Source organism: Peromyscus leucopus, chromosome 6 (genome assembly GCF_004664715.2).
Source record: "Peromyscus leucopus breed LL Stock chromosome 6, UCI_PerLeu_2.1, whole genome shotgun sequence".
In the NCBI taxonomy this organism is placed as follows: Eukaryota; Metazoa; Chordata; class Mammalia; order Rodentia; family Cricetidae; genus Peromyscus; species Peromyscus leucopus.
Genome location: NC_051068.1, coordinates 108429667 through 108442740, shown reverse-complemented (window position 1 = coordinate 108442740; position 13074 = coordinate 108429667). Strand labels below are relative to the sequence as shown.

General features: G+C 39.4%; 1 protein-coding gene and 1 pseudogene across 2 annotated transcripts in view; both read left to right on the top strand.

Annotated features, from left to right (window-relative positions):
* Positions 1-13074, top strand: part of Bank1 (B cell scaffold protein with ankyrin repeats 1) — a 264417-nt gene that overhangs the window by 246113 nt on the left and 5230 nt on the right. For both annotated transcript variants that reach the window (XM_028857459.2, XM_037207133.1), the window contains exons 12-14: positions 1259-1458; positions 3826-3889; positions 11100-11129. In XM_028857459.2, the coding sequence (XP_028713292.1) occupies positions 1259-1458; positions 3826-3889; positions 11100-11129 (294 nt within the window). The remainder of the gene's footprint in view (positions 1-1258; positions 1459-3825; positions 3890-11099; positions 11130-13074) is intronic.
* Positions 11136-11971, top strand: LOC114683229 (annotated as a pseudogene).

The following is a 13074-nucleotide window of genomic DNA, read 5'->3' as shown; positions in this document are numbered from 1 at the left end:
CGACTCTACTGGACCTGAAGATTGTTCTGATTTGTAGGGATATTGTACAGCACTCTTTCTTCCAGTCCATGAACAAGCATGGACTTGTCATGCTGTAGTATTTTGCCTGTAATTTATATTGGAAGTTTTTCGATTGTCATTTGCAAGGGTCTTTTAGCTCTTTATTTATTCCTTGGTATCCCCACATATACTTTGTAGCTATTGTCATATAATTTGTCTCCTAAAGTGCAAGAGCTTGTGGTCTAGAGTCACCTGTGTCCTGCTGGGTCTGGTTGGGTCTAGGCCATAACATCCCCCTTTGCTATGAGGTACCAGATACTGGAATATGACCTAGTCTTTGACCCCTAGACATCAGTATAATTCAGACAATAGCTGCCTTCACATGATGACATCATGCCAGAGCAGCGTGGGCTCTGGGGGTTAGTGGAGATATAGGAGTTCTTCCTCCAATGAAAAACCACTGTGCAGGCTCTAGGTTGCTTCCCTGAATGATCTTCTTGCTGATGACAACAGTGAAATTTTCCAGGAGCTGAGATTGGCAGTGTCTGTGCTAATGAGCTTTGCTGAGACTCCTCCACCTGGCGTTCCTCTGAAGAGTGTATCCCTTCTCCATTGGGCCATCAGGGTTACAGGTGCTGGCTCCTCCTGCTCTCTTCCATTCTGCAATGTCAAGTTTCCAAAGCTTCCAGTGCCTGCCTGGATGGATTTCATAGCTCTCTGATGGTCACTTACTTCCAAGTGCAGCTACCATCTTTTGCTCTGCTTCCCTTTGGAAAGAGGAGACAGGCCCTGTGCTCCTCTACTTAGGCACTATCGAATTCGCATCCACATGATCTCATTTTATTTCTCACAAAAAATGGGGTAGATGGTACTTCCTACAAATAGCACATCACTTTTACTTAGTCCTTATGTTTTATAGTAATAAAATGATTCTTTTACCTATAAGATAGATGCTATGTACCACCGTCCTTAAAAGGAAACACATTAAAATGTTTTCTGCTTTCTAGATGTAGTGTTATAGGCTTGAGATCTCAGTACTTTGGAAACTGAGGCAGGAGGATCTCAAGTATGTGGTCATCTTGGGTTACATAACAACTTCTCTCAAAAAGAGTGAAACAAAAATTTTATGCTAGCTTAGTCTTCAACTGTGAATATATGATTAAGAGCAAGAAAATCCAATGAGTTATTATGTAGAATGATTTTGTCCAGTGTTTCAAATGTTAATTTCCCATTAAAATGCCCTCTTCTTGAATCATAGACAAAGCTCGGATGGAGGGTCCAACCGTCTCTAGTGCAAAGGGTTATCTGACCACTGGGCAGGAAGAACTGTTCCTTGGGCAGGAAGAACTGATCCTCTTGCAGGAAAAAGTCAAGAATGGGAAAATGTCTGTGGATGAAGCTCTAGAGAAATTTAAACGTTGGCAGATGGGAAAGAGTAGTCTGGAAATGATTCAACAGGTAATATGATCTTCTGGAATATTCCTTCACTTATGGCTCCCCTAGACTCTTTAAATGTTTAGTCTTCACAAGACATATAGACAACTATTCTTTTTTTACTAGCCACTAAAAATGTGTTTGCAATAATCAACTAAATGCTTGAAAATAATATCCAAAGTTTTCACTGATAAGTTCATTTTGTGAACTCAACCTTGGAACCCATACATCAAAGCTGCTTATAATCCCTGCCTTGGGTGCAGACAACGTTTGTTTTATCCCGTTGCTGAAATTAACGCGAAGCATCCTCATAGTCACAGGTGCTCAGCATGCTGAAACCTTTAACAGAGACAATGCTGAAAGAGACAAAAGTAACTGATGTCACTTCAAGCATTTAGTCCTAAGTGTGATTAATTTTAATTCTTTTTCCTTATAAAATATGTCACTTATGCCACCTTGGCTGTTTCCAGTAAGAGGTATTCACCCCATATTCTACTTATCTCATAGGTTTTCCCACTCCCAAAATACTTTAAGGTTCTATTCTTTCCATGGCAGGAAGGCGTCTTGCCTCAGAACCCAGTTTTCATGTATCTGCTTGATTAAACATACTTAATACGCCAAGTTAGGACAAAATACAGGGAGCTAATATTAGCTGAATATTCTACCTCTACCAAGAGATCATTTTTATTTTAAAAGACAATGTAGTTTTTTAACAATAGAAAAATGAGTCACTGTGATGAAATTTCAAACAATATGGCATATTGGCCAAAGCAGTGTAGGCGAGAGGACTTTCCAAACACATCTGAGATCATAGCTTGTCAGAAACCACCTACCTAGAGGGGCCGATTTGGTTGCCAGTCGGTGGCTGAAAATGGTTCAAGTTTCACAATACTAATCAAAGGCAATTATTTTTCCAAACAAATGCTAAAAAAACAGTGGAGGGTGGAGTTCTGCACCTGTGCATGGCTCACAAGCAGGATGATGTCATCGTTTCTCCATCCTTACCAATACTATCACCTTCATGGTCACTCTGACCCTAAAATGAAGTAAAATGTGTTCAACAACAAGCCAGTGCAACGCGTTTTGTTCCCAGGAACTACACATACTTTATCCTTCTCAATCCCTTAAAAAAAAAAAAAATAAAGATTTCAATTCAGTTTAGTGTAATCCATCTTCTTAGAAATTACTTCCCTTGCCGGGCGGTGGTGGCGCACGCCTTTAATCCCAGCACTCGGGAGGCAGAGCCAGGCGGATCTCTGTGAGTTCGAGACCAGCTGGCTACAGTGAGTTCAGAAGGCGCAAAGCTACACAGAGAAACCCTGTCTCGAAAAACAAAAAAAAAAAAAAAAAAAAAGAAATTACTTCCCTAATCATTTCTTGAGACACTTAGTTGCTTCTATTTTGTTTGTACATTTTTATCCATGAGGAAGTATTTAAGGCATCACACATGTGCATAAACTCCCCCACACTTCATATTCTTTTCAATATTCCTCTTCTGGCTGCAAACATATTCATTTGTATCCTGGAAAAGAATTTACCAGCAGTGATTGTGACATGGTATGGCTGATGGAGGATTGTTCTGGGGAAAATGGCTCATTTTCATGTATGTGGCCAAAGAGTTTGAAGAGCAAGGAAGAGTGACAGTCACATCCCCAGCCCTGAAGAAGAGGTGGTGACAAAGCTAAAGGCCTGACCTTTCACCCCTCATGAGCAAGCCCAGGGCACCTGGCTCCACTCAGAAGGGAACATCTGTACAGCCATGGAAACAACCCCCAAGAAAGAGGCCTTCCTGAGGACAAAAAAAAAAAAACCAAACATGCTCTTAGGTTTTTCTTCTCAAGAAATTTATGGAGTGTGAGTGTGGTTTTTGTTTCTGCTAAAAGGATAATAGATGTGCTGAGCAGAATATTTGGAAAACAAAGATCACAAATATTCCAAGAAAAGGAATCTAGTTTCATAGTTTTTTCCCCTGGGTCCTTCACTTTTTTATAAATAGAGTACCAGGAAAGAGTATGCCACATGGAGGCTGTAGATGAGCTCAGGAAGCAACCAGCTATAGCATCCTGGTGTAGCTCTTCACTCAATGGCAGCACACAGGTGAAGGCATGCAGCTAAGCCCTGCTTCCAAGTCTGACTTAGAGCTATGATAAGATGAATTACTTAGCCTCCCTGCACCTCAGTTTCCATGTCTGTGAAACGGAATGCTACCATCTTACATCTCCTTCAAAACGAATGAGAGTATGTATAAAGTACCAAAGGTGTCTTAAATATCTTAAGTAGCAACTTATTGCTAAGTAGTGGGTTTGGGCACTGGTTACAGTAATAAATGCTTTCATTTTGACCCATTAAAGATTTTAAATCTTGATATCTGTGTCCTGTGCTTTCATTAAGGAAAAGCTACGCCAACTACGAGACAACATTATTGGGAAAAGGCCAGAAGATGAAAATGCCTATGGTAAGTAAAAGTTGCCTGCTAATCAAAAATGATAGTGTGATTGTGTAGAAAACTGCAGGAAATGCGGATCCAGACTTCAGTTCAAATCCCCACATTTCCTCACTTCCCACTCTCTGGCTGGAGACTCTACCTCTCCAGTTCGTTCTCTGCAAAGCAGGATTATTCATATACCCACCCAAGAGTGCTCTACTAACACACATTGACCAGCCAGTGCTCACTACTTCCATTTGATTTCTATATAAGGTCATCTTGTTCCAGTGTGTTTTTATTGGCTACTATATGGGTATCAAGTAGACAGGTCATTCCTAGTACACTCAAGTCTCACAATTGTCCATATGTGGATTGTTTTAAATTATCTGTCTCAGGTTGGCCTTTCCTCATAACCACATGTTTCCTGGCAGTGTAGGTTTCCATGGCTGATAGTTAACAGTTGCCCTGGGGATAGGGAAACAACCATGGTTAAAGACCAATGCCATTAAGATGGCAAATCTTCTCCAAAGATGAATAACACACTCCAAAATTGAAAGTAAATTGTATGATTGCTATATGGCCACTATTTCCACAAGTCTCTCCTCTCACACAGAAAATTAAAAGCAACCACTAAGAAAAAGCACTTTAAAAAGCCCCATCTACCCACTGTAAGTATTTATTACATAGCTTTTAGGTTATACATCATGTGGAGATTCACTCTGTGAAATTTATACTTCTTCTGTTATTGTCTTGGTACCAATTTTCCTAGAGAGAATTCTTTAAGCTTTCCTATAACTGTGTTCTAAACTATAAATATACTTTGTAAAATAAGTAACATCATAAGCAAGAGATTGATTTACACATAACTGAGATCTACAAACTTGCATTATTATGTGAAAAAAAATTACCACTTTAACAACTAGTAAGATTATAAATTCTATAAATTATCTTACTAAAATATTATGTAAAATATTATCTAGCATATCTAATGAGCACACATTAAATACTAATGCTTCTTACAATGATCATAGTGGATAGATTTTGTTCATAATCTATAAATAAGGAAATAGGACTTGAGAAACTGAAAAACACACTGATTAGAATCTACTACACATTTTTGTTTGAATTCAAAAATCAGCACCAGTGTTTTAACAACGAATCAGTTCTCTTTTCAGCCACAGTGGCACAAACAGCACCGAGTAGGCACCCCCATTTTATAAAATGCTAATAGTGATCCAGACAAGCACGTGATGTTGAGGAGTGGATAGTAAGCAGGTGAAGACTATAATGTCCGAGTCAGACAAGACTCATGAGGTCAGTCTACCCATTGCCCACCTGTCTGCCAAAGGAGCATTTACTGACTGTGAGAGTCTCAGTCAGCGCTGGGACTGGGAGTGTGGAGAGCGGGACTGGGAGTGTGGAGAGCGGGACCGAGACAACTGAAGTGCCTGGGGCATGCACTGAACTGAACAAGAGTGGGCTCAGAATCACACAGGAAGAACTGATGTCTGTGGCCGAGAGATGGGCTGAGTGAGGGTGTGCAGGGCGCACAAGCTAGCAACTTCGGGGGCACTGGAAGCAGAAACAGAGGCCAGAGAGAGGTTGGGTGGGCTAGGCAAGTGCCTACTGGGAAAGACTGCTCTTGACCTGCCAGAGTGGACCATCTTAATGCTTCCCGAAACCTCTAACGCCTGCTGTACTAGGACCCTGACTCAGAGTGACCTCTACTCACGATGTGCCTGGCAAGTTCTAAAACCAAACTATAAAATCCATGAGAGAAACAGTTTGTACCTCAGGCCTTATGAAACACTTTGGGGTTTCTGTTGGTGAAGATTGAAAAACAACATTCAAACCTACAGAAGCTCATGTCAGAAGCTGAACTCCCTACTAAAACCAGATCCGACACAGAATCCACAGTGTACAAGAGATATGATCCTCAACATTCCAGCTGAAAAGTGATTTAAAATTACATAAAAATAAATAGGAATCCATAGTGAGAAAAAAGAAAGCTATCACTAGTAAGAAACTGGTAGTTCCATGTTGACCTTTGTAGAAGAGGACATTAAGCATTAAAGTGTCTCTTATAAGCATATTGAACTCATGCAAAAGACAGTTTAAAAGGGGATAAACATAAAATATCATGAGGAAATTTGAAACTAATTGAAATAACAAAGTAGAAATTATAGGAAGCAACATTAAAATACAAGAAACCTTTTATAGATAAAATCAGCATATCACATATAGCTATTACTGACCATGAAGATCATTACCCAATATTAGAAAAAAAAAGATGAATGATATAGAGGAAAGCTTAAGGATATTCACTCTATCTTGTCAGAATCAATGGAGAGCTAAAGACTGTCTGGTAATATCATCAAAGAGCTGCAATTAAAAGAAAAGAGCACTTCCAGAGAAAATAGCCTTGAAACTTTTGATGAAATAATGGTGCTTTTAGATAAATGCAACCAAAGGATTTGTAGAAAAATTGCAAGGCAATAAACATTAAAGAATTCAATATAGGTAGAAGAAATCAGATCCACATTGAGGGGATAAAAACACTTCAAATCATATAAATGAGGTATCTATAGACTGTATGTTTTCTGTGCTTTGGTAAATTATTGTAATAACAACTATTTAAAACAAAATTTACACATAAGTTATTGGGTAGAACATGTGAAGGAGAAAAATATTTAAATAATACCATATAGAACAGAGGCTGCAGCTAACTGGAATTGGGTGAAGTTTTATACATGATAAAGTGCAACATGTAAAATGTGAAGACTCAACTAAAACACAAGAGGAAAGGAGTAAAATAGGAAGTATGAAGAGAAGTGTAAGGCAGAAACAAGAAGGAGGCCTCTATTGTCTGAAATTAGTTTGAGAAATTGAACTTGCATATTTTAGTAACTTAAAAATAAAGATAAGGGACTAGAGAGATGGCTCAACATTAAGGAGCATGTGCTGCTCTCGCAGAGGACCTGCAAGCCACCCACACAGCTTCCCAACACCCACCTGGCAGCTCACAACCCTCTGTCTCCCTCTTCAGGCCGTAGGAGAACTGCATGCATTTATTACACATGCAGGTAAACACACACATGAAATAACAAAAAAAAAGTAAATTTAGGAAGTCGATAGAGGAAATTAATTAGAGTATTAAAAAGTATTTAATTCTGAAGAATAAATCATGAGAATTGCAAAATTGGTACATACACAAAATAGATAAGCAAAACTGCAAGAAAACAAAATAGTGGTAGTAAGTTGAGTAATACCAATAATGTGTTCAATGTAAATTGATTAGGCACTTTATTTTAAAATAATATGTTTTTATGCTGCACAAAAAGAATCCCTAATTGTAGGCAGTCTACAGGACATATATTTTAAATAAAGGGAAGATGGCTAGCAAATGAAGGTCTACCACCATGCTCAGACATAGCACAAGAAGGCCGTCACGGCCATGTTGACACATGACAAGATGATCTGAAGATAAAACCCATGGCCAGAGATAAAAGAATACATTCAAAAGGAATAACGTTTAGCAGGGCGATATAATAGCCTAGATATTTCTGTCTTTTATGTTATATGTATGGTTATAAGTTTTATCACAGCCAATGAAGTCCTCACATTTTTCTCAGTAGTTAACTGAACATATGACAGAAGTCAACAGAGATATAGAGACCTGAATCACAACCAGTTCAACCAATTTGACACTTACTGATTAAGGTGTAGAAACACTGAGCTCACATATCTGAGTAACGTGTGCTTGGATGTGATTAAGATGGAGAACTGGTGTGTCATCAAAAGCTTCAATATATTCTAGAAGATCAAAAGGTTAAGAGAATGCTCCCCAAGTGTTTTAGATTCATTCCTTCCAAAGTATTTAGGAACCAAATATAATGTTTTAATCCTTGTATCAAAAAAGAATCATAGAAAATTATTTTGAAGCAAAAGTTATTGTGGCCAGAATACCAAAACTTGTAGTATGAGGCAAAATGCCATTAACCATTAAATTAAAGGGAAATTTATGACATAAAAGTGAGAAGACTATACTTATTTCTATATTACTTTTAAGAAATTGTTAATATCTTTTATATTTAATGAATAAGAATTGAGTAGGGAACTAGAAGAAGAGAAAATATAAACAGAATTAACTGTGGAGTTACATAGGATTGTCAGAAAAGAATATAAATAGGAAAAACAGTGCATTCTGAAGTTTGTAGTAAACCAAAACAATGGTAGGCCATGGTCCCCAGCATGATGATAGTGGACTGAGCTCTGAAACTGGTGCTGAAGAGCCTAACCTAAAATAGGAACACATCACAACCCTCAAAAGAGCCTCAAAGAGTTTGTGAGGTCCACTGACCAAAAAAAATCATAGCCACTACACTGTTAAAGCTGAAGCTAGGGATGGACTTTGACAGCTCTGGCATCAGCCAGGTGCAAGTGGTCCTCTTTGGTTTCCAGGATGCAGTCAATAAAGATCTTCGGAATGATAACATCAAGCCACATTGGATGTTTCCCTTGGATAGTATCATTCAAAAGGCTATGTAAACAGCTATTACCATTCTGGTTCCAGAACTGAGTCTACATTTTAGCCTTGCATTCAAGAGTGTCACAGCTGATTCAGAAGACTTGGATGTCAAGGATGAACAGGAGGAATCACCTTCAAATCAACTGTCAGGCGATCTCAGGCCATCATTGAGGATGCTGTGCCTACCTTAGAAGTGAACACACTCAGCTACACTGTATCCCACAATTCCCAGAGTGCTCACAGTCTCTGAATGAGCAGCTTGGAAGGATAAAAGTAGAAACTAAAATATTACTTGAAGAGTTAGTTCAGAAAGAAAGAGTTACAAACATTCCTTTGTTGTTTTATTCTTTGCCACCACCCAGCTCCCAAATAAATCACACACGGAGGCTTGTGTTGCCTGCAAGCTTTCCTTAATTTACATTATCCTGTCTACCTTTTGCATCTACCATTCTCTTACTTCTGTGTATCTTATTCTTACTCTGTAGCTTACTGTGTAACCCTGTGGCTGGCCCCTGAAGTCCTCCTTCTCTGGCTACTTCTTCTTCTCCCAGATTTCTCCTTCTATCCATCTCTCTACCTGCCAGCCCTGCCTATCCTTTCTTCTGCCTCGCTGTTTGCCATTGAGTTCCTTATTAGACCATCAGGTGTTTTCGACAGGCAAAGTAACACAGCTTCACAGAGTTAAACAAAAGTAACAAACCTTAAAATAATATTCCCTAACACTCCATCAAGCTATTGAAGAAAAAGACCAAGAAATTAAACACCTGAATCTTAAGTCCCAACCAATAGGCATACCCGAGTTTCCCATATGCCACCTGAACTGTCCTGGCACAGTCACTGAAGATTCTGAACTTACTGGCTGGCTGAGAGGAAATGGAGCTGATGAGGACACTATAAGTTGGTTTCTGGCCAAGGATTACACACTAGTAGATGTTCTCTACTATGTTACACGTGATGATTTAAAAGGCCTCAGACTAAGGGGAGGGATGCTGGGCACCCTGTAGAAGGCCATGATTGACTATTCAGGAAAGACAAAGTAAGCTTCAGTGAGATGCCAATCAACAACTGTTATGAATGTGACTTTAAAAGGCTGCCAGACCAACCTAAGTATAGGATATGGAACTGGATGTACATGATTGCTGAGGGAAGGTTAAAGTGTGGAATGACTTTGAAAAGATCAGATACATGCTTAATGTGTGTTCTGATTATTCCAACCCAGGATATTTTTCTGATATAAATGAAACCTTATATCTACCAAAATACCTATTTATAAAGCCTATGGAAGTTTGATTCATAATAACTGGAAACAATCAGAATGTTAAGCAGCAACATATGTAATTACATTGTGTCTGTGTGGTGGTTAGTTTTATGTCAACTTGACACACAAACTAGAGGTATCTGAAAAAATGCCTCCATAAGATCTGCTGCAATGCATTTTTTAAATCAGTGATTGATAGGGTAGGGCTGAGCCCATTTTGGGTGGTTCCATCCCTTGGCAGGTGGTCCTGAGTTCTATAAGACAGCAGGCTGAGCAAGCCATGGAATGCAAGCCAATAAGCAGCACCCCTCCATGGCTTCTGCATCAGCTCCTACCTCTAGAATCCTGCCATGTTTGAGTTCCTGTTCTGACTTCCTTCAGTGATGGAGTACCACGTGGAAGTGTAAACCAAATAACCCCTCTTCTCCCCAACTTGCTTTTTGGTCATGAAGTTTCATCACAGCAATAGAACACCTAACTAAGACAGCCTGTATTTATGCTGTGATACCACCTAAGCAGTAAAAATGAATGCTTCTATTATGCACAATACAATGAATTCCAGCTGGGGTGCTGAGTGAAAGACACCAGGTACAAAGCAGAACATGCTGTAAGATTCAATTTAGCTAGTGTCTTAAGGTTTCTATTGCTATGAACAGACACCATGACCACCGCAAATCCTATTTAAAAAAAAAAAAAGCATTTAAAAGCATTTAACTGGAATTAGCTTCTAGTTCAGAGGTTTAGGCCTTCATTGTCATGGCAGGAAGCATGGTGGCATGCAGGCTGACATGGTGCTGGAAAGGCAGCTAAGCGTTCTACATCTGGATCAGCAGGCTGAAGGAAGAGAGAGTGAGCCACTAGGACCTGGCTTGAGCTTCTGAAACCTAAAAGCCTAACACACTTTCTCCAACAAGGCCACCCGCCCCCAATAATGCCACTCCCTGTGAGTCTATGGGTGCCCTTTTCATTCAAACTACCACAATAATACAATCAACACTAACCTATAGCGGTGTATTGTAGATCAGCTGAGGCTGTGAGGAATACCATTCGAATGAGGATTAACGAGAGGTTCTGAGTATGTATTCTGTGGCAAGGAAACCTATTGGACTGGTAGGCATATAGCTAATCGATTTGTTTTAAAAATCATGAGCTTGTACACTTAGAAATGCTTAAACCTTATAATATACAATAATTTCTGAAAAACCTCCGATTTCTAAAATGAACGAAGTGTTTCAGACTAAAGGAATATCAATGCAGAGAAGCAGGGTTCCAACAGTTGTAAAGCAAGCTTCAGACCATAACACCTCAGGGCTAGTCAGAAAAGACAGAAGTAGTGAGACTTGGGGTCACACATTATTCAAAGGGAGCATTAGTATTTTCAGTTTATGGTATAAATTTCAGCCACCTCTTGGGATAAATATTAAACTTCACAGAATGTGTTTTTTGTCTTGTAGATAAACTCACCATTGTGCACCACCCAAGTGGTAAGTGTTAAGTATTACACATTAAATGTTTATAATTGATGTAAACCTAGTAGTTTTATATTGGTGTACAACTTTGCATAGATTGCATGTTTATGTACAAAACCATCTGACATCAAATATAAAAGTGTGGTGCCTCGGGCCCTCCCGCGGCGCGGGCCCCTCCTTCCACCGACCCCTCCGATCTCGGACTCCACACACCGCAGCCCCTCGGCCCCAGGGCCGGCGTTGGATGCCAGAGCCCGTGGCTAAGTAAGAAATCCAGCCTCCCTGAAGACATTCAAGCAAAAGGCGGGGCAATTGCTTTTCCAGAGCAGAAAGGAAACTCATGCATCAGAAAAGGTGATTAATAAACACATTGAAAGAATATGACTGCACAGATACCAGAATCCGACCAGATAAAACAGTTTAAGGAGTTCCTGGGAACCTACAATAAACTTACAGAGACCTGCTTTTTGGACTGTGTGTGTTAAAGACTTCACAACAAGAGAGGTGAAGCCTGAAGAGAATGAAGCCCTGGCGACCAAGGCAGGACTCCTGGGCCAGCCCCGGTAGAAGCGCAGAGACACAGATTTGCACTGGGATTGCCGCAGCTGCTGCGCTGGCCATGCGGGTTCACCTGGAAGAACCCTGCAGCAGCCCAGAGGAGTGGAGGGAAGCCAGCTGTCTAACTGCCTGACCAATGGGAACCCCTGGACAAACAAATCACCCTTCACCAGAAAGCAGCGGAACAGAAGGCCTTCCGGTTGTGAGAGTGGTTAAGAGGCGACATTGTTGAGGCCTTAAGATTCAGCTGCGTGGTCACCTTGACTACAAAAATAAACCATTGTTCCTTTCTTTGTGACTGTTAATTTTAAAAGCAAAATATGTGTCCAATCATGTATGAGATAGAAAAAATTTATTACTAAAAGTAAAATAAATGAAAGTAAAAAAAAATAAAATAAATTTTTAAAAAAAGTGCGGTGCCTCTAGAGCAACAAGGGGTGTCCCATCATAATAGAGAAAAGGGACTTTGGGATTTGACTGTGTCCTTTGGCACCTAATAGAAGCTCTGGGTCTTCGTCTATTTTTATTCTTTAATTAGCATGTAAAGTGTGAGATACCATCATGGCATTGTCTTTGCTGATCTTCCTCCTCGCTCTTCTGCCCGACCCTACTGCCCCCTTCTATACCGCCCCCCTCAGTAGCTTCCTCTCCATTTTCATAGCAGCACTTTTGTTCGATTTCTCTCTCCCCTTCTCAGGACCGCTTTTTCTGCTGTCATGGTCCCTTTTCTCATTTCACAGCATATATCCGTATGTATACATAGAAACATTCAGAGCCAGGGTCAACATATAAAAGATAACCCACACTGTTTTCCTTGGGTCCCTGGGGGGACATTTTTCATTATAGAACCTTTCACTTCCTTCATTCTGTTTATTATTACTTATGGTTTTGTTTGTTTTGTTTTGTTTTATTGAAATGTTGTGAATGAAATGTTTTTGCCAAATTTCTTTTAGAGAGTTTGTTATTGATATATATGAAAAATGATGGTTTCTGCCTGTTGGTTTTAAATCCTGCAACATTGTACCATGTGTTTATTAGATCTCAGGGTATTCTGGTAGAGTTTGTAGGGTCTTTTAATTAGAGAATCATGTGATGAAAAGGAATAATTTTACTTTTTCTATTTTTAATCTCTTATGTCTTCACCTTGTCTAGGTGAAGCACTTTGAGTACTATATTGAAAAAATAGTGGAGACCATCTAGGTCCAGCACTTTGAGTACTATATTGAAAAACAGTGGAGTGATTACCCTTGTCATCCCCAAGGTTTTTAAAAAAATTTCTTTCAGATTGTTGATATTTAGTATAATATTGACTATAGATTTATTATGTATAGTCTTTAATTTGAAATGTTCTTTTTATTTCTAATTTCTCCAGGATTGATATCATGTGAACTATGTAAAATGC